At 39.8% G+C, this 25,357-nt stretch overlaps 1 protein-coding gene across 3 annotated transcripts in view; it reads right to left on the bottom strand.

The window, feature by feature from the left end:
* The window catches only part of LOC122540973 (structural maintenance of chromosomes protein 6-like), a 129,474-nt gene that overhangs the window by 53,850 nt on the left and 50,267 nt on the right, over window positions 1-25,357 (bottom strand). For all 3 annotated transcript variants that reach the window (XM_087977535.1, XM_043677351.2, XM_043677375.2), the window contains 7 exons: window positions 23,697-23,777; window positions 21,824-21,925; window positions 15,512-15,631; window positions 10,247-10,345; window positions 9,807-9,953; window positions 7,457-7,542; window positions 4,889-5,053 (listed from right to left, as the gene is read on the bottom strand). In XM_087977535.1, the coding sequence (XP_087833661.1) occupies window positions 4,889-5,053; window positions 7,457-7,542; window positions 9,807-9,953; window positions 10,247-10,345; window positions 15,512-15,631; window positions 21,824-21,925; window positions 23,697-23,777 (800 nt within the window). The remainder of the gene's footprint in view (window positions 1-4,888; window positions 5,054-7,456; window positions 7,543-9,806; window positions 9,954-10,246; window positions 10,346-15,511; window positions 15,632-21,823; window positions 21,926-23,696; window positions 23,778-25,357) is intronic.

Raw genomic sequence — 25,357 nt, 5'->3', positions numbered from 1 at the left:
GAGAGCAGGGAAAGATTTTAAAGGGACCTGAGAGGCAATGTTTTCACACAAAGGTGGTGCATTTTTGGAACAAGCTGCCACACAAATTGGGTGAGGTGGGTGCAATTACAACATTTAAAAGACATTTGGACAGTTGCATAAATAGGATAGGTTTAGAGGGACATCGGCCAAACACAGGAAAATGGCAGTTTAGGAAACCTAGTCAGCATGGACAAGTTGGGCCGAAGGGCCTATTTCCGTCCTATATAAGTCTATCATTCTATGACTTCAATGAGGAAAATGAATGTACTATCACCATGTTTATGGATGATACACAAATAGCTGGGAGGCTAATGGTGAGGCTGGTAAAAAGAGTCTGCCCAGGGATGCAGACAGGTTACGCGAATGAGTGAAACTTGTCCAGTGGAATATAATGTTTGGGAAAATGTGAGGTTGTGCACCTTGGCAGGAAAAATAGAGGAGCTGAATTTTATATAAATGGAAAATCTACAGAAAGGAGTGATTTGAGAATCATCACCCATGAATCAGAAAAAAACTAACATCCAAATTCAATGGGTAATAAGGAAGGCAAATGGAATGTTGGCTTTTACTTCAATGGGAATTGAAAATAAAAGTATGGAGGTTTTGCTAAAACTATACAAGGCATTGGTGAGACAACAGTTGGAATACCATGGGCAGTTTTATCTAAGGAAAGGTATACTGGTATTGGAGGCATGTTATCTAGGCTCATAACTGACATGGAGGTAATGTCTTATGGGGAGAGGTTTAGTAGGTTGTGCCAGTATTCATTGGAACTTAGAAGAAAGTGAGGTGACCTTATTGTAAAATACAAGATTCTTAGGGAACTTGAAAGTGTAGATGAGGAAACATTGTTCTCATTGGTGGAGAAGAATTGATGGGCTGAGTGGCCTACTCCAGCTCCAAGATCTTATTGGCTTTAGGTCTTTGAGCTTGGCTCTCTCCTGAAGTTGCTGACAATGATGAGGAGATCACGAGCTGGGAAGCAGGGTGGACACGACAGGAAGTAGCTACAGGGGTCCTACAGGGAGGGTCTAAACCATAAAAAGAAACCGAATCGAGGAGGGGAGCACAGGCCTGATTGAAGTGGGTAGAAAAGCCTGCAGCAGGAGAGATGAATGATTGTGATCCCCTGAAGGAAAGCACTTTGAGGTCTGCTATTTCTGAACACTCAGTGTGCCTGGTGAGGCTGCTACAGGTCTCATCAAATTGCCAGCAGAACAAGAGGAGTATTTTATGCAACTAAAGATATGGGTCCTTGATTCATACAACATTGGTCTTTGGGTTTTAAGCATAGATATTCAGAGAAAACAGCAGCTTGCCTAACAGTAGCATATATTTTCTGGCCATTCACATTAGTATCTTTGGTAGCACAGTTAATAGGAAAGATTATTGTAACAGGAGCTATGCTCCACAGCATATACAACTTAGTCCTGGGCACCAGAAAAATTATCTGACCAATTCCATGCTTCATATATCATTGAGGCAGTGCAGGATGGTGCAAACTGAAATTTGTCCCTTTTATACCTGTTTTACAGGTGGGAACCAGTTTATTACATAGTTTGGGAATGAAGGTTATTCAGCCAAAGGACAGCAGACAAGCTAGGGAATAGATTTGGGAAACTAAAAGTTTTGATGACTGAACACGTTGTGCTTCTGGTTGACAGTTGCATGTTAGGGATAAATAAATCACTATACTGACAATATGAAACATTTAAATTACTAATGTTTTGACTTCACCATCATTGAGATTTGGAGAGATCCAGGAAACTGTGTAGAGAACCCACCCAGTGGCCAGGGATGGAACTACAGGTAGATCCAAACCTCATTCTGTGAGGCTTATATACCTGATAATTTTTTTACCTGCCTGTGGCTTTTTCAGGTAACAGGAGATCGACACCCTTTATGTGAAAATCCCACAGGGAACATTGATAGGTAAGAATACATAGTAATTTCAATAATATATAAGAGAAGATTGTCACAACCACCAACCAAAGCTTCAATCCATCAAGTTTTTCTATTGTTTAATCTCCCACAAAACCTTCTCTGCTATATGAGAAAAAAAACAGCAGATAATTCTCAACATAATAAAGCTGTTGATCTTCTGCCTCTGCCTCTGCTTCAAATATTATTGAAAAACAACCAAGTTGATTTGTTTTGAGACTAAGATGGAAGCAGTTCATCATTTGTCAAGCTAATTGTCACTAATGAGTCCTTCACATGTTCAGGAGCAGCACTACTGATTGAGCTGGATGATTCCTAAAGTGACTGGGTTTCTGGAATATTATGTAGAAGCCTCACATCACCTGAGGTAAAACAGTTTGCTCAATTGCCACCATGTGCACAACCCTTTGCTCCCTCCACCACCGATGGACATTAGCAGGAGACACATGGGAACACCACCACCTGCACCTCCTTCTGAAAGCCACTCACCATCTTTTCAGTATTACTGGGGTCAAAACCCTGAAAGTCCCTCGCTAATAATATTATGGGTGAACCTACTCCAGATGGACTGCAGCACTTCAAGAAGGCAGCTCAACACCACTATCTCAAGAGCTATTAAGGGCAGGTTGCAAAGACCCAATTAGTGGAGTACCAGGGGCAATCAGTCCTAGGGCCTCAATTATTTACTTACTATATTAATGATTTGGAGAAGGTGGTAACTGTAATGTAATACAAATTTACTGATGATGCAAAATTAGATGGAAGCCATATTGTAATAAGGACATAAGGCCAGGAACCCTGAGGGGTAACTTTTCACACCCAGGGTAGTGCATGTAGATTGAGTGAGTGGGCAAAGAAAATGGCAAATGGAGTTTAATATAGTAATGTGAGGTCATGCACTTCAATAGGATGAATCAAAGGGCAGACTATTATGTGGAGTGAGTCCAAAACAGTGCAGCACAGCAGCTAGCATGCAGGTGCAAGGAGTAATTAGGAAATCAAATTAAATGGTGGACTTTAGTTTTGTGTTAGAGTTTAAAAACAGGGAAATCTTGTTACAACTACATTGGGTGCTGGTGAGGTGGCACCCAGAATAGTGTATACAGTTTTGGCTGCCATATTTAAGAAAAGATTTATTGGTATTGGAGGCAGTTCATAGGAGATTGAGTCTTATTCCTGGGAGCAAGAGGTTGACTTATCAATAACAGCTAAACACATTAGGCCTTTATTCATAAGAATTTAGAAGAATAAAGGGGAAATCTGATTGAAACATACAAGATTCTGAAGATGCTAATAGGATAGATGCTGAGAAGATGTTTCCACTTGTAGGGGATATCTTAGCAAAATGATATAATTACAGAATACGGGTATACTCCTTTAAAATTGAGATGAAAAGAGTTTCTTTCCCAGAGATTAGTCAATATCTGAAATTCTCTACCCAAGAGACTTGGGGAGGCTAGATCACTGAAGGTATTTGAAGATAGATTTTTGAAATATTGGAACCTTGAGGGCTAATGATGAGGTAGCATCATAGGGAAGTGAAATCCTGGGGCAGATGAGCCATGAGTTTACAGGATAAATACAGGAAGCACAGGCTTGAAGGGCTGAATGGCCTACTCCTGCTTATTTTCTTAATGTTCTTAAGTTGATCATATACATTTCATGCAAGGTTTCCAATTTGCTGTTAGATCTGCCCTGTTCACAGGAGTTGGTGAAAGAATATATTTCAAGTATTATGCATATTATAAGACATCATTTGAAAGAAATTCTTGTCATTGTGTTCACTCCTTACTTACCTACCCTTAGATAGAAAAATAAGACTGTGGTGGAGCTACCAAGAAGAGTTGAAAAGATGGCTCTAGAGTGGCACCCAGTGTGCAACAGCAACTGTAACAATCAACTGAGCAAAACTGATTGAGAAACATGGACACATAATAGAAATTAATAGTATAAATTAAGCTGTTGCATACGGGACACATTCAAAACATGAATTGTTTTGAGTAGGATGAACAAAAAAAAACTCCTGAGAAAATCCTATTTCATAAATAGTCTGCCCATTTGATGTTGCAGTAATAACCTTGAAATGATGAATCTGTCTGCATTATATAATACAAGCAAATGTTTTAATTATTGTGAATGTAAAAACATTGGTGCATTACTGAGTAATGGTGTTGGCAGATGCTCAAGTACTAAAGTTAGGCCTATAAATTTTTGACAGCCCTATTTTGAAGTAGAAAGCTGAAGTGATTTCCTCTTTCTCACCAGGGACAACCTAAATGTCTGCTCTGTTATTCCAAAAATAGCATTGTCATCTTCAATTAGTATGAACACCATTTTCATCCATTGTTACCAATCGCTGAAAATATTCTAAAATTGCCTTCATCGTAAACTTTTTATATCTCACATTGCTTTTTAAAAAAAACATCATTCATGATAGAAAAACAGAAATTGCTGGAGAAACTCAGCAGATCTGTCAGCATCTGTGGATGAAGAAAAGAAACACTTAACTCTGCTTTCTTTCCACAGGTTTGGAGATGCCGGATTGGCATGTACAAAGTTAAAAATCACACACCAGGTTATAGTCCAACAGGTTTAATTGGAAGCACTCGCTTGTGGAGCGCCGCTGCACAACCGCCTGCTGAAGGAGCAGCACTCCAAAAGCTAGTGCTTCCAATTAAACCTGTTGGACAATAACCTGATGTTGTATGATTTTTAACTTTTCACAGATGTTGCCAGACCTGCTGGGTTTCTCCAGAAATTTCTCTATTGTTTCAGAGTTCCAACATCTGCAATTCTTTTTTTTTAAGCTGCAATTTTTAACAATGTTCTGCGAATTTGATTTTGGTGGTTTGTACAGACAGATCAACATGATATTAGCAGATGTTGTCTGATAGTCCTCACCAATCTTCACCTCTTGATTACTAACCTCAGATTATCCTGCTCATCTTTCAAGTTGCCGATTGCATTGTAACAGTTTTCGATTTGCTGTAAGGTTGTGGCTTCCTCTTGCTTTAGTGGTTTCAGTTGCTGTTGAAGGTTGTTAATTCCATTCTTTGGTTCAGTGAGGTTAGTTTGTGAACTTTGACCTCCCCTTTCAAAGTAAATTTGAAGAAAAGGAGTGGAAATGTGTTGCAGTTAGAAACGTGAACAATATGAGCTGCACTTACACCTCCTCCAGAGTTTTACTAACACAAGGGTAACTCCATCCCCATCCTAGGTTTCCTGTAAGGATCTATTAGCATATTGCAGCTATGCTCACATTCTATTTTGTTTGACTTGTTTGAAGTACAGAGATTGGATATGGGATTTCATGTGCAAACCTTAGAAATTTTTTTTAGAATCCTTACAGTGTGGAAACATGCCATTTGGCCCAACAAGTCCACAGTAACCCTCAGAGTATCTCATCCAAATCCATGCCCCATTACTCTACTTATACCCCTAACCTACACATCATTGAACACTATGGGAAATTTAGTGCAGCCAATTCACCTAACCTGCACATCTTTGGATTGTGGGAGGAAACCTAGGCAGACATGGGGAGGATATGCAAATTCCACACAGTCATCCAAGGCTGGAATTGAACCTAGGTCCTTGCCGCTGTGAGGCAGCAGTGCTAACCACTGAGTCACCATGTCACTTATTATAAATTATAACTTAAGACTGTCCCTAGACTTTCTGTTCCTGGAGAAAGGTTTCTCTCCATTTGGAATTTCTTTTAAAAATTAGCAAGAAGTTTGTTAACAGGATGTAATGATCCAACTCGAACAATCTGTCAGAAGCAGCACAGTCCAGTAACCCACACAGACAGCACAGAGCTGGGTAAACTCAGAAACAACTCCTTCAGCAGTAAGTGTTGCAGTCTTTGATTTAAGTCTCCTTTAACCATTTCAACAGCCAGTGAGAGAAAGCCAGTGCATAACGAAAGTGATGGGGTAAGAGTGGCATAGATTGACAGATAGATAAGAGCATATACCAGGATGGGGTATGGTGTCAGGTAGATGAAGGACAAGCAGCCAAGTAGGTGAAGGTAGTAGGCAGCCAGATTGGTGAGGGATATGTTGTGAAGTGGATGAGGATGTAGGGTGCCAGATGGGTCGGGATAGAGTGGCAGATTAAGTGCTTGAGGGTTTAGGGTGGAATCTGGTGGGGTTTGGAGGGTTGAGTTGTTGGAGTGGGGAGAAAAGTTTGATCGGTGTCTGTCTGGAGTCAAGGGAATGAAAGATGTGGTTGGCTGGGGAGTTAGAGGTGGGAGGATGGAAGTGGTCAGGGGCATGCCCTTGGAGAGGGATCCCTAGCTACCATGAGTTCTGAGGAAGGATCATCAGACTCAAAATGTTAACTCTGATTTCATAGATGCTGCCAGACCTGCTGAGCTTTTCCAGCAAATTCTGTTGTTGTTTGTGAGGGGGCTCTGTGGTCAGGTTGGTGGGGGAAGGGAAATGTCTTCATGTATTTGTTGGGGTCAGGGAGGCAGGGCTGTGATTGGGGGAGTTCATTATTAGGAGGCAGAAGGGAATCCGATGTCCATAGGGGTGTGGGATCTGCAGGTTTATTGGGGGAGTCACTGCTGAGTTGGAGAGTGGTGGGAGAGCCCGTACTATAATTGAATAGGAATTAAAGCAGGTTTTAATCCTTCATTGTTTCCTGAGTAATTATTAAACTTAAATCAGTCAGAATTCTCAGAATTCGCTGAATATAACTCAAGAGCTGGGAACCTCATTAGAGGGTAGCAGACACCAGCTGATTACTCATTAGAAGTTCAACTCCCCAGGCAAATTCCATCCAGTCAATTACTTTGGAACTTTCACATGGTCCTGACATACATCTCCTGAATTACAGAGAGCTGTGAACAACTTAGTCTATCACGAAAACCAGTCTTCCGTCCATTGACTCTGACTGTACTTCCCACTGCCTTGGGAAAACAACCAACATAATCAAAGACTCCTCCTACACTGGTTATATTCTCTTTCATCCCCTTCCAGTGGGCAGAAGATACAAAAGTTTGACAATGGTACCAACAGATTCAAGAACAGCTTCTTTCCTGCTGTTAACAGACTTATGAACGGACCTCTCATATATTAGAGTTGATCTTTCTCTGCACCTTCTCTATAACACTATATTCTGCATTCTGTTCTATTACCCTGATGTACTTATGTAAGGTATGATTTATCTGGATAGCATGCAAAACAATATTTTTCATTGTATGTCAGTCACATGTGACAATAATAAATCAATCAAATCAATAACTATCTTGTTATAAAGAGATCTGGGCCATTCACTCATTCTCTGTCCACAGGTTTTGCAAGAACTACTGAGTAATTCTAGCATCTCATATTACAGGATATGAATTTAGTCAAACCTGAGATAAAAATTGAGGGTGAAGGAAATGTTGATGGTAGAAGCAACAACCATATCTTCTGTAATGTTTCCAGAGTACAAGTAATGAAGCTAGTGAAAATATTCTTTTCCAAGACTGTATTAGTAACTTTCTAACCTACTCAGTTCTTCAAGTTGCCTCTGTAACCGATCATAATCTTTCTCAAGTTGTTCCAGCTGTGACTTGCAGAGGTGGAATGTGGCCTAGAAATCAAAGGAATAGAAATAATTCCAGATAGCTCTAAGTCTTGCACGTGTTTGCCATGTCACAGATTTTAAATCTAACTTATGGCAACGGATACCAAACGTAGATTGGCACAAGTTCATTGCCTCACACCATCACTGATCTGGGACATGATTAATCAAATATGAGATTAACTTTTCATATCATTGAGTAGGCTGTGCAAACCTGTGCAATGAATCACCTTTCTTAATTCACAGCTACCAGGCAGTGCCAAAAGCTAACTTAAGATCTACTTTAAAAATATCTTGGCAATGCTTTTTGATGCCATTCATCAAGACATACAGTACAGAGGAGATGCTTGGAACCATCGAGCCCATGCCAATTTATCCACACAAACCCCACTTTCCAGCACTAGGCCCAATAATCTTTAATATGATGACATTTTAAATGTACTTTTTCAAGATTGTGAGGTTTCCAGCCTCTACTACCCTCCCAGATTTCCAGATTTCAACTGTCCTCTGGATGAAAACATTTTTCCTCAAATCCCCTCTGCCCTTTGACTTACATTGCCTCATTATCATCCCTTCAATTCAGGTGAATAGTTGCATTCTATCCACTCCGTCCTTGCCTCTCTCAATCTTATATACCTCAATCAGGTCCCCCTTCAGCTTTCTCTGCTCTAAAGAAATAACCTAAGCTTATTTGGTTGCTCTTCATAGCGGAAATGCTCCAACCCAGGCAACATCCGGGTGGATCTCCTCTGCATGCAATTCATCTTCATTCAAATTATTCACACTTAGAAGTAGAGTTACTTCAAGCATAGACACACAAAAATGGAAAGAAAATAGAAATTGGTTAATTAATGCCGTAACTACCTGTATAAAATCTTCCTGAGACAGTCCGTCCACCTGTAGAAATTTCACCTGGCCTATGCATTGTTTTATTATTTAACCAGCAGTTCATATTAAAGATGTCATTCAGTGAGAGAGATATCATTGGAGTTAAGTGCAGATAGCACGGCCCTTGGGTTGGGCATGTCATAGCCAGCATTTTGAGAGATGCATGAACACAGTGGTTTGGGGCAACAGTTTCATGCACGACAGCGGAGTGGAAACAGAAGTGTAAACAATGTTCATTGGCATATCAGTCGCCATAATTGATGACAGACTTTCCACTCAAAGGACTGTTGAGGTCCTTAAGTGAGTAACTAAGGGCCACTGAAGAGTTCCATTCTGCCACCAGGATAGTGGGAGGACTCTGCAACCTGGGAAATGACTGCCTACAAAAATATCTTCATTGTGGCACGCAATGGTGCATGGAGAGCAGTCCTGCCATCAGCAACAACCAGCCTCTCCTTACCAATGCCTCAATGAACTGGTCCTGGAAAGCCTGGTCTGCTCACCTCAAATCCAGGGCCTCCTTCATCACGGTTGGGCCTGGTAGGCAGCATTACTCGCAATGGCTACCAGTCCGAGTGGCACTGCTGGGACTGAGGAGTTTCCAGTTCTTCGGTTGATTGAAAGCACTGGGAGGTTGGATATCTGCCTTTAAAGGGACAGGAGTCTCGACACAGAAGTGTTAATTGCCATATGGGTATCAGGGAAATTCATGGTGAGATTGCTCACAGGTTGCCAACCCATCATCAGAGGCACTGCTGCCACTATGAACTTCTGATCAAGCTGTGTCGTATTGGGATTTGCAAAAAAAATCTGGGAAATCACCAACTTGAGACCCCACATCCAATCCCCTCCTTTCCATTGGCAGGCTCAATGCAGTGCCACTGACCTGATGCCTAACCTTGAAAAACTCCTGTGCTACCTTTCCAACATCCATGTAACAGAAATGTATCTCCAATCCACTGAGCTAATGGCCATCTGCAACTAAAACATTCTTCTGAGCATACAAACCAAATAATGCCACAGTACATCTGAACAATTAATTAAAATTATATCACTTACAGATTACCAGAAAGACGTTCATGCGTTATATTTTATTTCTACAATTCCTGAAACCCTTTACAAAGAACTAAAATCTTCCTTCCACCTTCTGCCACAGCCCTCATGCTTTTCCACCCATTTAGGGTTCAAACTGGGCAGCTTGCTTCGACAGTATACAAAAATTCACCTACTATAATGTGCCTCAAGGCTGAAAAACTGGTATACCACATAACTTCACCTGAATACCTTAAACACACTCACCTCATACACACATTGTGGACTGCTTTACCTGGCATCTTTACAGCATCTGCAAGCAATTATATTTCATCTCACCTAATCGTACTAACCTCACTTTCTTTACATGCTTTCTTCTTTTTTTGCATGCTTTCCTTCAGAGTAAAGAGCTGTCTTCGTGACTGTACTTTCACATCTGTAATTTTCTGCAACTGATCCTGAGCTGCTTTAAGTTTTAGTTCTGCAAAGTTCACCTTGGCCTAATAGAAGAGGGAAAATAATTCCAGTAGGTTCTCTTTAATCTTTCCAGAAAATGCATCCATTTATATTGCACTTCTAAGGTAGAAAAGTGATTATGAAATGAATGTGATGATCATCTTAAAATGGACATTCATTCAAATATATAAAAACGTAAATTAATCAAAAAGAGAAAACTTTCCCTTCATATAGGCAATTAAATTAACTATTGTAAGGATGATTGAAAAATAATTCAAGATTATTCAAGATTGTAATAGTCAAGATTATGAATGAAGAATTCAAAAGATGAACTCACCTGCCATTCTTCTAGTTTTTGATTATATGTAATCTCATTTATTTGTTCTCTGTTAAGACAATCTTTTATTGACTCCAACTCCTTTTCAATCTCAATGACCTACAGTACAAATGAATATGTTTATTTTCTTTACTGGTTAAAATTCCAAATAAGATTTTGTGGGATGTATTTTCCATAGCATACAGAACTTTAAAGTTCCATGTTCATGATTTTCAATTAAAAATCTATGGTTCGAAACAGATAGCAGTGTGTTCTTTTGTAGATTTCTTAGTAGATATATTTACTGATTGGTCTTTATTTGGCTAATGGCATATGAACATCTGTGTCAAAACCAACTCTGCATGAATTCTTTCATACTTTACATACTATAGAGAGCCTGAGAAAGTATGATATCAATTTGGAAGAGAATGGGTGTTGAAAATACTTCAATATATGTTCTGACTTCCAAAGGCCAATTTTTAACCTAAACTGCTTCCTTGTCCAGATACAGCTATAAGATGTAGGAGTAAGAGTAGGCCATTCGACCCATCAAGTCTGCTTGGCCATTCAATGAAACCATGGTTGATCTGATGATCTTTAATTCCACATTCCTGCATTTTCCCCAAACATTTTGATTTCTTTACTGATTAAAAATCTATCTCAATCTTGACTATACTTAATGATCCAGTCTCAGCTGCCCTCTTCAGTAAAATAATTTCACAGATTCACTACATTCAAAGGTGAAATTCTTTCTCATCTTTCTCTTAAATGTGCATCCTACTTTGAGATGATGCTGTCCAGTTCTAGATGGTGAAACAACCTCTCAGCATCTACCCTGTCAAGTCCCCTCAGAATCTTGTCTGTTTCAATAAGGTCACCTCTCATTCCTCTAAACTCCAGTGCCTCTTAGCTACAAGCCCAATAGACTCAAACTCTCCACTTAGGATTCCTCCATACGTAGGATCAATAGAATCTCCTCTGTTCTGCCTCCAATGTCAGTATATCCTCCCTTGGATAAGGGGCACAATACTGTTCACATTATTCTAGCTATGGCCTTTCATTGATTTAGCAAGACCTGCCTATTTTGATATTCCATTATCTTTGAAACAAAGACCACCATTCTATTTGAATTCCCCATAATCTGAATGCTAGCTTTTTGTGATTAATGCAACAGGGCACCCTGCAAAATTCCTCTGTGCTGCATTTTTCTGCAGTTTTTCTCCATTTAAATAATCTTCAGTTCCTCTATTCTTCCTGCCAAAGGCATAACCTCACAATTTCCAAAATTATATTCTACATGCTAAGTTTTTGCTCACTCACTTAACCTATCTAAAATCTTCTGCAAACTCTTTGTGTCACTCTCACCACTTGCCTTCCCATCTATTTGTGTGTCATCTGTAAATGTGGTGATAGTACATTTTTTTTCCTTATCCAAGTTATGAATCTTTATTGTAAATAATTATGGCACCAGCAATGATCCCTGTGGCATTCCAATAGTTACAAGTTGTTAATTTGAAAATATTATAATCCCCTTTTTCTCACATCTGTCTTCCACGGCATGGTGGCTCAGTGGTTGGCACTGTTGCCTCACAGCGCCAGGGACCCAGGTTCGATTCCAACCTAGGGCAACTGTCTGTGTAGAATTTGAACACTTTCCCCATGTCTGCGTGGGTTTCCTACGGGTGCTCTGATTTCCTCCCACAATCCAAAAGATGTGCAGGTGAGGTGGATTGGCCATGCTAAATTGCCCATAGTGTTAGGTGCACTAGTCAGGATTTAAATATAGGGTAGAGAAATGGATGGGTTACTCTTCGGAGGAGCAGTGTGGACTTGTTGGGCCGAAGGTCCTGTTTGCATACTATGGGGAATCTAATCTAACCTATTAGTTAAACAATATTCTACCTATGTTAATATATTGCCCTTAACACCATGAGCTCTTTTCTTATTAAGTTGGCCAATGCGAGGTATCTCATTGAGTGCCCATTGGAAATCCAAATATATTCCATCTACTGGCTCTTCTTTAATAACCCTGTGTGTTACCTCTTCAAAGGTTTATAATGAATGTCAGGCATGATTTCCCCTTAACGAAGCCACGCTGATTCTGTTTGGTTATAGTGTACATTTCTAAATGTTCTACTGTTACACCAGTCATATAGATTTTTAACATTTTCCCAATGGCAGATATTACGCTAACTGATCTGTTTTATTGTCTCCTTTTTTTTGAATAAGGGTGCTACATCAGCAGTTTTCCAATCCTTTGAGAGTTTTCCAGAATCTGAAGATTTACGGAAAATTATCACCAGGTAATCCATTATCACTGTGGTTATATCCTTTAATATCAGATTGGAAGAATCTGACCTTTAGCCTCATTAGTTTCCCTAATACTTTCTCTCATGATATTAATGGTATTTATCTCTTCTACCCCTTTCGTCCTTTCTTTATTTAGCATCTATTAATGTTTACACTGCATTGGTCATTTTGATATTTATCGTTAGTCTGCTACTTACTGATTCCCAGTTTCGTTCTTTAAGAGGTCTATGTTCACTTTGACCTCTCTTTTCCTTTTATATATAATATAAAGAAGCTCTAGCTGTTTGTTTTGATATTACTTGCTAGTTTAACCTCAAAGTTTATTTTCTCCCTCTTCCTTTTTATTTGGTCATGTTTGGTTAGTTTATAAAACTTGCCAATCCTCTGGCTTGCCACTAATATGTGCTGGATTTTACATTTTACCTTTCCATTAGATACTATCCTCAGTATCCTTGGTTAATGATGGTTAGATTATCCCTTTCCTAGAATCTTTCTTCTTCATTAGAATATCTCTTTGTTGTGAGTCATGATGTTTTTTTTAAACATCTGCCATTGTTCCTTAACTATCTTTTTCATGAAGTCTACTCCAGTTAACTCTGCCCTCATTCCTTCCTAATTACCTTTATTTAATTTTAGTTTAATTGTTCTGACTGAAGTTACTCATTCTCAAACTGAATGCCAAATTATGCTATATTATGGTAATTGATTTCCAGATAATTCTTATCCTAAGATCATTTATTAGGCTGCCCCATTACCAGATCAAAGATAATCTGAGGTCTGATTCAATCCACTTTTGTTGGTCTGGAAAATTATCCTGAATACACTGCATGAAATAATCCTCATGGCTTCTTCAGCCAAGTTGATTATCCCAATCTACCAGAAGATTTAAGCCACCAATGATTAATGTTTATCTTGTGATATGTGTCCTCATTATCTCCTGCTTTGTTCTCTCTCCCACTATAAAGCTACTGTTAGAGGGGTTATAGACTATTCCCATTGGTGAGTTCTTCCCCTTGTTATTTCTTACCTACACCCCTATGGATTCCACATCTTCCGATCCAGCTGTCGTACATAATCTCTCACTCACCTAGCTACCCCACCGCCCTTTCCTTCCTGCTGTCCTTTTGAGAAATCACATGCCTTTGAATATCTGGTTCCCAGCTTTGGCTTGTCCTCATCCTGTGTCTAACTAGCCTGTCTGTCACCTTACCATGTATAATACATTTAGACATGTCAGTCAGAGCAGTCTAAACTAGCAAAACCAGTGGGACTGGAAACAATATGGAGAAGTTAGATTAGCGCATATCAGCAAGACCAGTAGAATGTAAGAAGTGTTGAGAAGGGAGGCAAATATTCAATTAGAGCAGCCTGAATCACTGGAACTAACCAGATTGTCAACTGTTATCAGTCAGAAAGAAAGTATTAGTATTGTAGGGAAACATATTGGTAATTGGTTGGTTAACTATTACAGTTAGCTCGGCGCAACATTGAGAGCTGAGGGCCTGTTCTGTGCTGTTTTGTTCGATGTTTAGGATCTGCTTACCAACATTTAGCAGATTAAAAACAAACAAAAAATTAAGGAACAAGAGAGCAACTGCTGAGTTTTTTTCTAAATAGTTTTATTTGAGTGAGTAAATTGTGCTGATTATTAATATTTAATCAGTAACTTGTAAGGTTTCATTAGCAGTTGTAAGGTATTCTAGTATTGGTTAGACTTCTTTTTTAATCAAGAGGAAAGGGTCAACTTACAAAATAATGGCAAGATTGTTTCTGTTTTGACATGTTCTGTGTTATGTCATGCAGGACACGTTCAGTCTCCTGGTTAACTATTTATCCAGGAAATGTCATCAGTTACTGTTACTTCAACTCCAAGTTTTGCAGCAACTGCTGTCACTGGGAGACACCCGTGAGGGTGCCAGTTACTTAGAGCATTTATAGACATGGTCACCCTGTAGCTTAAGAATTCGCAGGGGGAGAGGGAGTGGATGACAACTAGACAGTGAAAAAGAGATGTAGCAAGTAGTGCAGGAGTCCTCTGAACACATCTCATCTTCCAACTAGTATTCAACTCTGAATACTGATGAGTGATCGCTCATCTGCACGTGCAGTCAGGGGCAAGTCCACAGAACCACAGGTGGTTCAGTTGCAAAGGGTGGTACAAGGAAGACTTGAAGAGCCAAAATGATGGATGATTCAGTAGTGAGGACAGCAGGCAAATTTTCTGCAGCTTTTCAGATTTCAAGATGGTGCATTATCTGTCTGGTGCCAAGTGTGAAGGACATCACTGATTGGCTGCAAAAGCATACTGACAGGGTAGGGTGAACAGCCAGCAGTCCTGGTCCATGTTGGAACTAGCAAGGTAGGTAGAAGGAGGGATGTCATTCTGCAAACAGAATTTGGGGAGCTGTGTAGAAAATTGGCAAGCAAAATCTCAGAAGTAGTAATCTCCAGTTTACGCCCAGTGTCATGCACAAGTGAACCATAGAAATAGGAGGATAAGACAAATGAATACATGACTGGAATGTTGGTGTAGGAGGGAAGACTTTCGATCGCTGGATCATTACAATTGGCTTGGAGCAAAAACCTGTACAGGCTGGCTGGTTTACAGTTGAACAGAGCTGGGGTTCAGTTCCTTCAGGATGTTTTGCTACTCCCATTGGGAAGGCAAAAGTGTGAAAAGCAGGAGATAATATCAGAGAGGAATACCAAGATGCACAAAGTACTGGGAGAGATATGCAGCACGAGAATATAGGATAGTACAAAATTGGCTGAGATCAAATTGAGTTAGGAAGTAATAAAGACTAAATCAGTGTGTATGGGAATGCATAGTGTGTGACTGAGAAAAAGTGATTGCCATGTTCCTGCTGACATGTGAATCCTTTAGACATGACAAAAATGAAAGAATTGCAACCATATAAATTCTTATCATTTGAGATCTTTTAAAGAATTATACAAACAAAATTTCTATTTGTTTACCAATGCCCAGACCATCTGATTCTTGAGCTGCTCTAGTTTCTCCTGCAGATCATTCAAACGTTCAAGGCTTTTATAGCGTCTTTCCATTTCCTTGACTTTCTTCTTTAGTTCTGCTAGGTACTTGGAAAAAATTGAATTATCAATTGCTTCAATGTTTTTTATTATGAATTTATCTTAGCTGCACAACAGCATTGCGCAGAGAGATGTAATAATAAAAATCACTTTTAATATAAATTAAGGTCTTTAACTCTGTACATGCCACCACATGTGTCATTCCTAATGCATTGAAGGTTAAAATTAAAGTTTAAGCCAACTAACAAAATAAAGAAAATTATTGAGTTTTCATTTGACCACGGTAACTTTATACGATTTTAGTGTTTCTTGTTGTTATGACGGCCCATTGCTGAACCTAACATAAAATGGTCGCCAAGGGTTTTCGAGTCCTCGAGACATACAGCATGGAAACAGACCCCTTCAGTCCAACTTGTCCAGGCTGACCAGGTTTCCCAAACTAAACTAGTCCCACTGGACTGTATTTGGCTGCTCTCCCTCCAAACCTTTCCTACTCATGTACTTGTCTTTTAAATCTTGTAAGTACACCTGCATCTACCACTTCCTCTGGCAGTTCATTCCACATACAAACCATCTTCTGTGTGGAAAGGTCACCCCTCAGGTCCCTTTTAAGTCATTCTCCTCCCGCTCCCTAGTTTTGAACTCATCAACCCTAATGAGCATTACATATTACGTAATAGGTTGCTAGCGCTGGGTCCTGAAATTTTAGCAGGATTCTCCTGATCTCCTCTCATAGCTTTAGTGAAAATCTTGATATTCCTTTTAGTTGATATGAAATGTCTGAAGAAGTTTGTTAGCTGAGACAGTAACTTACACTGTCAGAATCATGACCTTTGTACCCATGGCAACCAGATGAGATAGGTATAATGAAATTATGAATGCAGCGAACAAACTAATATTGAGGGACACATTAGTTCCTTTTTACTGAATTCCTTTAAACAAATAGCTGTGGGTAGCAGAGAGAGGTCCCTACCCTGCCAGCAGGGAGGATTCACTAACAGATGGAGAAAACAGGGAACCGTATCAACCTTATCTTGGGAAATAATGCAGGGCAAGTGATTGAAGTGTTAGTGGGGGAGCACTTTGGGACCAGTGATCATAATTCTATTTTAAAATAGTTAGGGAGAAGGATAAGCCTTGTATAAAAGTTAAGGTTCTTAACTGGAGTAAGGGCAATTTTGATGGTATGAGACAGGAATTCTCAAAGGTTGATTGGAATAGACTGTTCATCAGTAAAGGGATGACTGGTAACTGGGAGGTTTTCAAATCTCATAAACCAAGCATTGAAGAGCAAATAACATTGTAGGGGGATAAAGGCAATTTATGATTAGGGAAACATTACTGCTGTACTTAAAATGGATATTTCTGAGGGATCGTCCATTGAAGCTATATAGGTGGAGCTCAGAAATAAGAAAGGGATGATCACCTTATTGGGGTAGTCAGTGGGAAACTGCGGAGCAAATATGTAGAAAGATCTCAGATATATGTAAGAACAAAATGACAATAATACTAGGGGATTTAAACTTTCTAAACATGGATTGGAACTGTCATAGTTTAAAGGGCTTGGATGGGGAGGAATTTGCTTAATGGGTTCAAGAAAATTTCCTTCATAAATATGTAGATGTACCTACTGGAGAAGGAGCAAAATTTGACCTTCTCTCAGGAAATAAGGCAGGGCAAGTGACTGAAGTGTTAGAGGGGGAGCACTTTGGGGCCATTATTCATAATTCCGCGAGTTTTAAAATAGTTAGGGAAAAGGATAGGCCTTGTATAAAAGCCAAAGTTATTAATTGGGGTAGGGTCAATTTTGATAGTATGAGACTAGGAACTCTCAAAATTTGATTGGAATAGACTGTTTGTAGGAAAAGGGACAACTGAGAAATGAGACGCTTTCAAAAGTGTGATAATGAGAGTTCAGAGGCAGTACGTTCCTGTTGGATTGAAGGGTAGGGATGGTAGGAGTAGGGAACAATGGATGAATTAAAAATATTGAGGCTCTGGACAAGAATAAGAAAGAAGCATATGTTAGGTATAGACAAGTGAATTCAACTGAATCTCTTGAAGAGCATAAGGGGTGTAGGGACATTCTTAAGAGGAAATTAGGAGGGCAAAAAGGGGATATGAAATAGCCTTGTCAGATAAGGGTAAAGATAATCCAAAGAGATTCTACAAGTACATTAAGACCAAAAGAGCAACTACGGAGCAAATAGGACCCCTTAAAGATCAACAAGATCATCTATGTGTGGAACCATCGGAGTTGGGAAAGATATTAAACAAAGACTTTGGGTCAGTATTTACTATGGAGAAAGACATAGAGGTTAGGGACCGCAGGAGAATAGATACTGATGTCTTGAAAACAGCCCATGAGACAGAAGGTGCTGGAGGTCTTAAAAAGCATTAAGTTAGATAATTATCCAGGATCCCTGATCAAGTACATCCCAGAATGTTGTGGGAGGCTGGAGAAGAAAGTGTGGGGCCCTTAGCAGAGATACATGTAAACATCAATAGCTGGGTGAGGTGCAGGAGAACTGGAGGATGGCTAATGTTGTGCCTTTACGTAAGAAAGCATATAAGAAGAAGACTGGGAACTGTAGATTGGTGAGTCTGACATCAGTGGTAGATATGTTGTTGGACAGATTCTGAGAAATAGAATTTATATACATTTCAAGTGGCAAGGACTGATTAGATTCAGTCAGCATGGCTTCGTGCATATGAAATTGTGTCTCATAAATATGATTGAGTTTCCTAAGGACATGACCAAGAAGGTGGATGAGGGCGGAGTAGTAGATGCTGTCTACAAGCACTTTCAGAAAGCCTTTGACCAGGTATGGTATGAAAGACACCTGCATGGTAGACTAGTTAGTGAAGTTAGATCACATGGGATTCAGGGAGAGCTTGCTGATTGGTTATAAATTGGCTTGATTGTGGGAGACAAAGAGTGGTGATGGAGGGTTGCTTTTCGGACTGAGGCCTGTGTTTTGCATCAATCAGTGCTGGGGCCACAGATATTTGTTATCTATATAAGAGATTTGGATGAGAATTTAGGAGGCATATTTAGTAGGTTTGCAGATGACACCAGTATAGTTGACAGTGAAAAAGGTTATCTAAGATTACAGAACATAGAACATAGAAAAATACAGCGCAGTACAGGCCCTTTGGCCCTCGATGTTGCGCCGATCCAAGCCCACCTAACCTACACTAGCCCACTATCCTCCATATGCCTATCCAATGCCCGTTTAAATGCCCATAAAGAAGGAGAGTCCACCACTGCTACTGGCAGGACATTCCATGAACTCATGACTCGCTCAGTAAAGAATCTACCCCTAACATCTGTCCTATACCTACCACCCCTTAATTTAAAGCTATGCCCCGTCATAATAGCTGACTCCATACGTGGAAAAAGGTTCTCATGGTCAACCCTATCTAAACCCCTAATCATCTTGTACACCTCTATCAAGTCACCCCTAAACCTTCTTTTCTCCAATGAAAACAGCCCCAAGTGCCTCAGCCTTTCCTCATACGATCTTCCTACCATACCAGGCAACATCCTGGTAAACCTCCTCTGCACCCGTTCCAGTGCCTCCACATCCTTCCTATAGTATGGCGACCAAAACTGCACACAATACTCCAGATGCAGCCGCACCAGAGTCTTATACAACTGCAACATGACCTCAGGGCTCCGGAACTCAATTCCTCTACCAATAAAAGCCAGTACGCCATATGCCTTCTTCACCGCACTATTTACCTGGGTGGCAACTTTCAGAGATCTGTGTACATGGACACCAAGATCCCTCTGCTCATCCACACTATTAAGTATCCGACCATTAGCCCAGTACCCCGTCTTGATCAATTAGGCCAATGGGCTGAGGAGCGGCAGAATGAGTTTCATTAGATAAATACAAGGCATTTTGATAACATGAACAAGGGCAGGACTTATACAGTTAATGATAGAGCCCTGGGTAGTGTTGTTGAACAGAGAGACCTAGGAGTTCAGTTGCATAGTTCTTTGAAAGTTGTGGCACAGGTGGACAGGGGTGTTTAAGAAGGCATTTAGCACACTTGTTCATTGTTCAGATCTTTGAGTATAGGAGTTGGGATGTCATGTTGAGATTGTACAGGACGTTGGCAAGACTTTTGAAGTAAGGGACGGCACGTTGGCTCAGTGGTTAGCACTGCTGCCTCACAGCGCCAGGAACCTGGGTTACGATTCCAGCTTCAGGTGACTGTCTGTGTGGAGTTTGCACGTTCTCCCCGTTTCTGTGTGGGTTTCCTCCGGGTGCTCCGGTTTCCTCCCACACTCCAAAGATGTGCAGGTTAGGAGAATTAGCCATGCTCAGTTGTCCAAAGTGTTAGGTGCATTAGTCAGAGGGAAATGGGTCTGGGTGGGTTACTCTTCGGAGGGTCGGTGTGGACTTGTTGGGCCGAAGGGCCTGTTTCCATACTGTAGGGAATCTCATCTATTGTGTACTGTTCTGATCACCCTGCTATAAGAAGGACATTAGTAAATTAGAGAGGGTTCAGAAAAGATTTATAAGGATGTTGCCAGACTGGAGCATTTGAATTATAAGGAGAGTCTAGAAAGGCTAGGACTTTTTTCTTTGGAGTGAAGAAGATTGAGAGATGACATTATGGAGGTTTATAAATATGAGGGCATGGATAAAGTTAAAAATCACAACGCTAGGTTATAGTCCAACAGGTTTAATTGGAAGCACTAACTTTCGGAACACCGCTCCTTCATCAGTTGGTTGTGCAGGAGCAGCGGTCCGAAACCTTGTGCTTCCAATTAAACCTATTGGACTATAATCTGGTGTTGTGTGATTTTTAACTTTGTATACCCCAGTCCAACACCAGCATCTCCAAATCATGGATTAAGTGAATAGCAAAGGTCTTTTCTGTAGGGTAGGGGGCTTCATAACTAGAGGGCATATTTTTAAAATGAGAGGGGAAAGATTTACGACTTTATGACAGTTTAATTGTGAAATATCACTTGTCATCATAATTTCAAGAAAATAAACAAATTAACTCAAAATTAACTTAATCAGTATCTGACAAATATTTGGGCAGGAGCATGACAGTCTGAGGCGATGTGGCAAACAGTGACATTAATGTTGCATGTAACCATAGTAATGTGAATTGTATAAATACTCTGGACTTGGTCTGGGAGTGCAGAGTGTCTCAGAGATTTCCTCTCTGACCTCTCCCACACTGTGTTGGTAAAGAGCTCTGAGTAAAGATCAAGTTGTACTTCCGAACTCAGGACTCAAGCCTCCTCTTTGACAAATACCCCCTACACTTATATTAATTACTTTCAAGCTAACACTTCAAAACCTTATATCTGTCAATAGGCCTGATCTTGCAGTTCACATTTATGCAGAGCTAACTCCCTCGGAGCAAAATATGGTTAGTGTTAATTTCATAAGAAATAGGAGCAGGAGTAGACCTTTAAGCCTTTCGAGCCCATCCCTCCATTCAATGAGATACCAGCAATTCCTGTACTCCAACACTATTTCCTACACTATGCCTTTTTCCTTGATATTTTCAATATGTAAAAATAGATCAATCTCAGTCTTGAACATACTCAGTGATCAGGCCTACACAGCCCCCGGGGTAGACAATTCCAAAGATTCATTACTGTCTGAGTGAAGTGATTCCTCCTCATCCCCAGTTCTAACTAGTCTGCCCCTTAGTTTGGAATTCTGTTGCCTGGTTCCATACTCTCCAGCTAGGATTTCCCAGGACTCATTGGTGGGATGGGGAAAACATGAGTATTTTAAAATTGCATTTTTCATATAACATGGTTAATCTCATGTTGAAAGTTTCTTCAATGGGGCAATCCTCTTTGTAGACGTACTTCTTGCCATTGTGGATTTTCATCAACCAACTGAGTTAATCAAACAGTGTGCAAAGAATGTTTGAATAGAGGAATCCTACCATTAATCTAGCATCTAATTGCAGTAATAATTATCTGTGTTTCCCCGACAATTGTATAGTACCAAAAATCTGGGTGTATAAAGACACACTCTAATTTGTAGGCAGCAAAGATTCATTTACAGAGGTTGTCTTTGATTGGGAGTTAGAAAGAAACATTTGGTAAAGTATTATTTGTTCATACTAATGCTTCACAATGTCTTTCTGTGCTTATGTTTAGTGGCGTAATGCAACCAAGATCAAAATGTATACTGAATTAGCTCATGTGGATTGCACCTGAGATGGAGTTACATGAACATCAACTCAACTTACTTCATCCTGCTTTGCAATCTTCTCCCTTGTTATTGTCTTGGTCTGCAGTATTTGAGAATAATCTTCTTGCATTTGTTCTAGTCGAGTAGCTTTCATGAAAAACTTCAAAAATATGCATGTTTTAAAGCAGCAACATTTCTTATTTATTTGCTGTAATCTTGCTTTTGGGCAACATCGAGACAAAGTTATTAAATCTCTGCTTAAATAAATATAGCTATTTAGTAGCAGGCATCCTAAAACCACAAAGCTCACATCATCAACAACTCTGATTACAATTCAATGTGTGAATGAGTTAAAATTAACTAGGAGAAAGTGAGGACTGCAGAAGCTGGAGATCAGAGCTTAAAAATGTAATGCTGGAAAAGCGCAGCAGGTCAGGCAGCATCAAAGGAGCAAGAAAATCGACGTTTCGGGCATAAGCCCTTCTTATTCCTGAAGAAGGGCTTATGCCCGAAACGTCGATTCTCCTGCTCCTTTGATGCTGCCTGACCTACTGCGCTTTTCCAGCAACACATTTTTAAGCTCTGAGTTAAAATTAAGTTAATTCTGATTAATCAAGCAGTTAGTTGTAACAGTACTGGTCTTATCATTTCCAGTTAAAGAAAAGGCAATTTGGGGTCTAGTTCCACAATACTTTCCAACAATCCCTGCAGTAAATGTGCAGGTGTGCATACAAGTTAAGAACAGCATTCTGATCGACTGTGATGTTTCTCCCCTCAATATGACCGAATAGTCTGCCAGTCTGGGTAATGTCTATTGAACTGAGAGACCAAAGAGTGACTGAGGCCTCGAGAAAAGTAGCCCAGAAAGAAACTAGTCTCTTCAGATCAGCATGAGAAGATTTTTGGGAGATTGGTAAGAAAAGTAATTGTTGTTCTGTACTATATTTGCAAATTTTCATTGCATGTAACAGCATATAGAAAACTATAACTGATGTCGTGTGGTACAGATCATATGTGCAAAACAGAATCTTTTTCAATTCTCAAATGAGAATGCATTTAAAATATCAGCTTACATTATAATAGGCAATTATTTTAATAGTTGCCTATAAAAATGCAATTCAACTAAGAGTATTGTTCAATTCACTACAAATTAATTGGTGTCTCTTATAGAACATAGAACATAGAACATAGAAGAATACAGCGCAGTACAGGCCCTTGGGCCCTCGATGTTGCGCCGATCCAAGCCCACCTAAACTACACTAACCCACTATCCTCCATATACCTATCCAATGCCCTCTTAAATGCCCATAAAGAGGGAGAGTCCACCACTGTTACTGGCAGGGCATTCCATGAACTAACGACTCGCTGAGTGAAGAACCTACCCCTAACATCAGTCCTATATCTACTCCCCCTTAATTTAAAGCTATGCCCCCTTGTAATACCCGACTCAATACGCGGGAAAAGGTTCATACTGTCTACCCTATCTAACCCCCTAATCATCTTGTACAGCTCAATCAAGTCACCCCTAAACCTTCTTTTCTCTAGTGAAAACAGCCCCAAGTGCCTCAGTCTTTCCTCATACGATTTTCCTTCCATACCAGGCAACATCCTGGTAAACCTCCTCTGCACCCGTTCCAATGCCTCCACATCCTTCCTATAGTATGGCGACCAAAACTGCACACAATATTCCAGATGCGGCCGTACCAGAGTCTTATACAACTAATATTCCAGATGCGGCCGTACCAGAGTCTTATACAACTTTATCAAAACAGAACTAAATAATATTATACTTTCTTCATTGAAAATGAAATTACACAAATTAAGTCAAACATATTGATGCAGTAATGAGTATAAGATTGAATAATGTTTACTGCACTGAACTTTTAAAAGAAAGGTTGCCTTTTCACATAAATATGTACAACACAGTTTACCTTATATTTTTCCGTTCCACTTTTTGATTTTAACAGAAGTTTACTCATTTCTTGATTTAAAATGGAGACTGGGTTATCCACCTATAGCAACAAAATTGCATTATGATCTGGCATGCAATTTTATCTGTCCAATGTACAGACAAGGAATGACAGTACTGAGGGGTCATAATAAATAACTTTTACAGCATACTAACTATTGGAATACATCGTAAGTTGTGACGAGTCTCCCTCTCTTTACAAGAACAAATTAAAGTTAGACTTTACTGAAATGATGCACAGACTTGAAACTGACAATTTATTTAAATAAGACATTTATTGGATGATTATTTGACTGGAAATTATGTGCAAGAGTATGGAGAAAATGCAGAAAATTAGCTCATTTAACAAGACAGTGTAGACATGATTACCTAAATGGACCCCTTATGCACTGTAACATGTCCATGATTAGTTTATATCAATTAATCATACATAGTTCTGACAGCCTGAATATATTATACATGTGTATTTCCTTGCAGTCCTGTGTTTACGAAAACAAAAATGAAATGTGATATTTCTCTCTGAACACAAACATTATAACAGATGCCTTCAAACCCTCCTTCAACCGTTTGGACCAAGTAGGCTCAAGGTCTTCCCTGTTCAACTGGTCGTGAAGTTATAAACTTTAGAGAGTTCAAACCAATTAAAGATCTGCCTCTTTCTCCAAAGGCCTCAGTAATAGCTGAAAATTAGAGTCACTGCTTCGAGCTGAAAGGGCTTACAGGGATGACCAGGTGGCTTTGATGAAGCTCTAACAACAGTAGCTCATCTTCTCATTCGCCACTTTAGAGCTTCTGTATTCAACACTGAGTTTTAAACATCAGTAGAGCATTCTAATAATTTAATGGAGATGTCAAGAGAAGTTGTGGTTAGGTAAATTTGCTAGGGTTCAGTGTACATGTGAAAACTCACCTTAAACCTATACCTTCTGGTTTTGGACTCCCGTACCTGGGAAAAGACCTTGTCTATTTACCGTATCAGTGCCCTTCATTTTTCTATAAACCTCTATAAAGGCCACCCCTCAGCCTCCGACACTCCATTTACTCATAACGGATTCAAAATGTCAAGTCTTGCCCACAGATTCTGCATTTGTCCAGCATTCTGTGTGATTGTTTCAGAGTTCCAGCACCCGCAGCTTTCTGTTTTCATCCTTGCATTTATTGTTGGAGGTACGGATGTAGAAAATGCAGGAGAATATTTTAAAAGATGGTTTGCGGTAAAGACCATCTGCTCCAAACCTAGTTTGGAGCCAGTAGTTGATGGGGGACATACACCCTTCTTCATAGAAGCATTGAATCAGTGACAACCACTTATTTGGTTGTCATGGCTAAAATATGGCCCCAGATCCCGTAGCCTGTAGAAATATTGTGGACCTGATCATCCCCCAAACCCTGCCTCTGGAAAATTTCAGCTACTTATTCAGTTTTTTCCTTCACTGATGCTTCCTGAAATTAACACTGAAATTGCTGGAAAACCTCCACAGCATCTGTGGAGAGAAAGCAGAGTTAGTGTTTTGCGTCCAGCGACCTTTCTTCAGATGCTTCCTGGTGTATTAAGCTCTTTGTGTGAATTGAACAGAATGACAGCTGTGCCAACATCTCTACCAGAGCTATAAACTTTTTGGA

Source organism: Chiloscyllium plagiosum, unplaced genomic scaffold, assembly GCF_037043375.1.
Source record: "Chiloscyllium plagiosum isolate Xiang-an unplaced genomic scaffold, Cpla_swu_hap1 HiC_scaffold_3, whole genome shotgun sequence".
NCBI lineage: Eukaryota > Metazoa > Chordata > Chondrichthyes > Orectolobiformes > Hemiscylliidae > Chiloscyllium > Chiloscyllium plagiosum.
The sequence above is the reverse complement of the archived record's forward strand: the minus strand, read 5'-3'. Positions and strand labels throughout refer to the sequence as shown.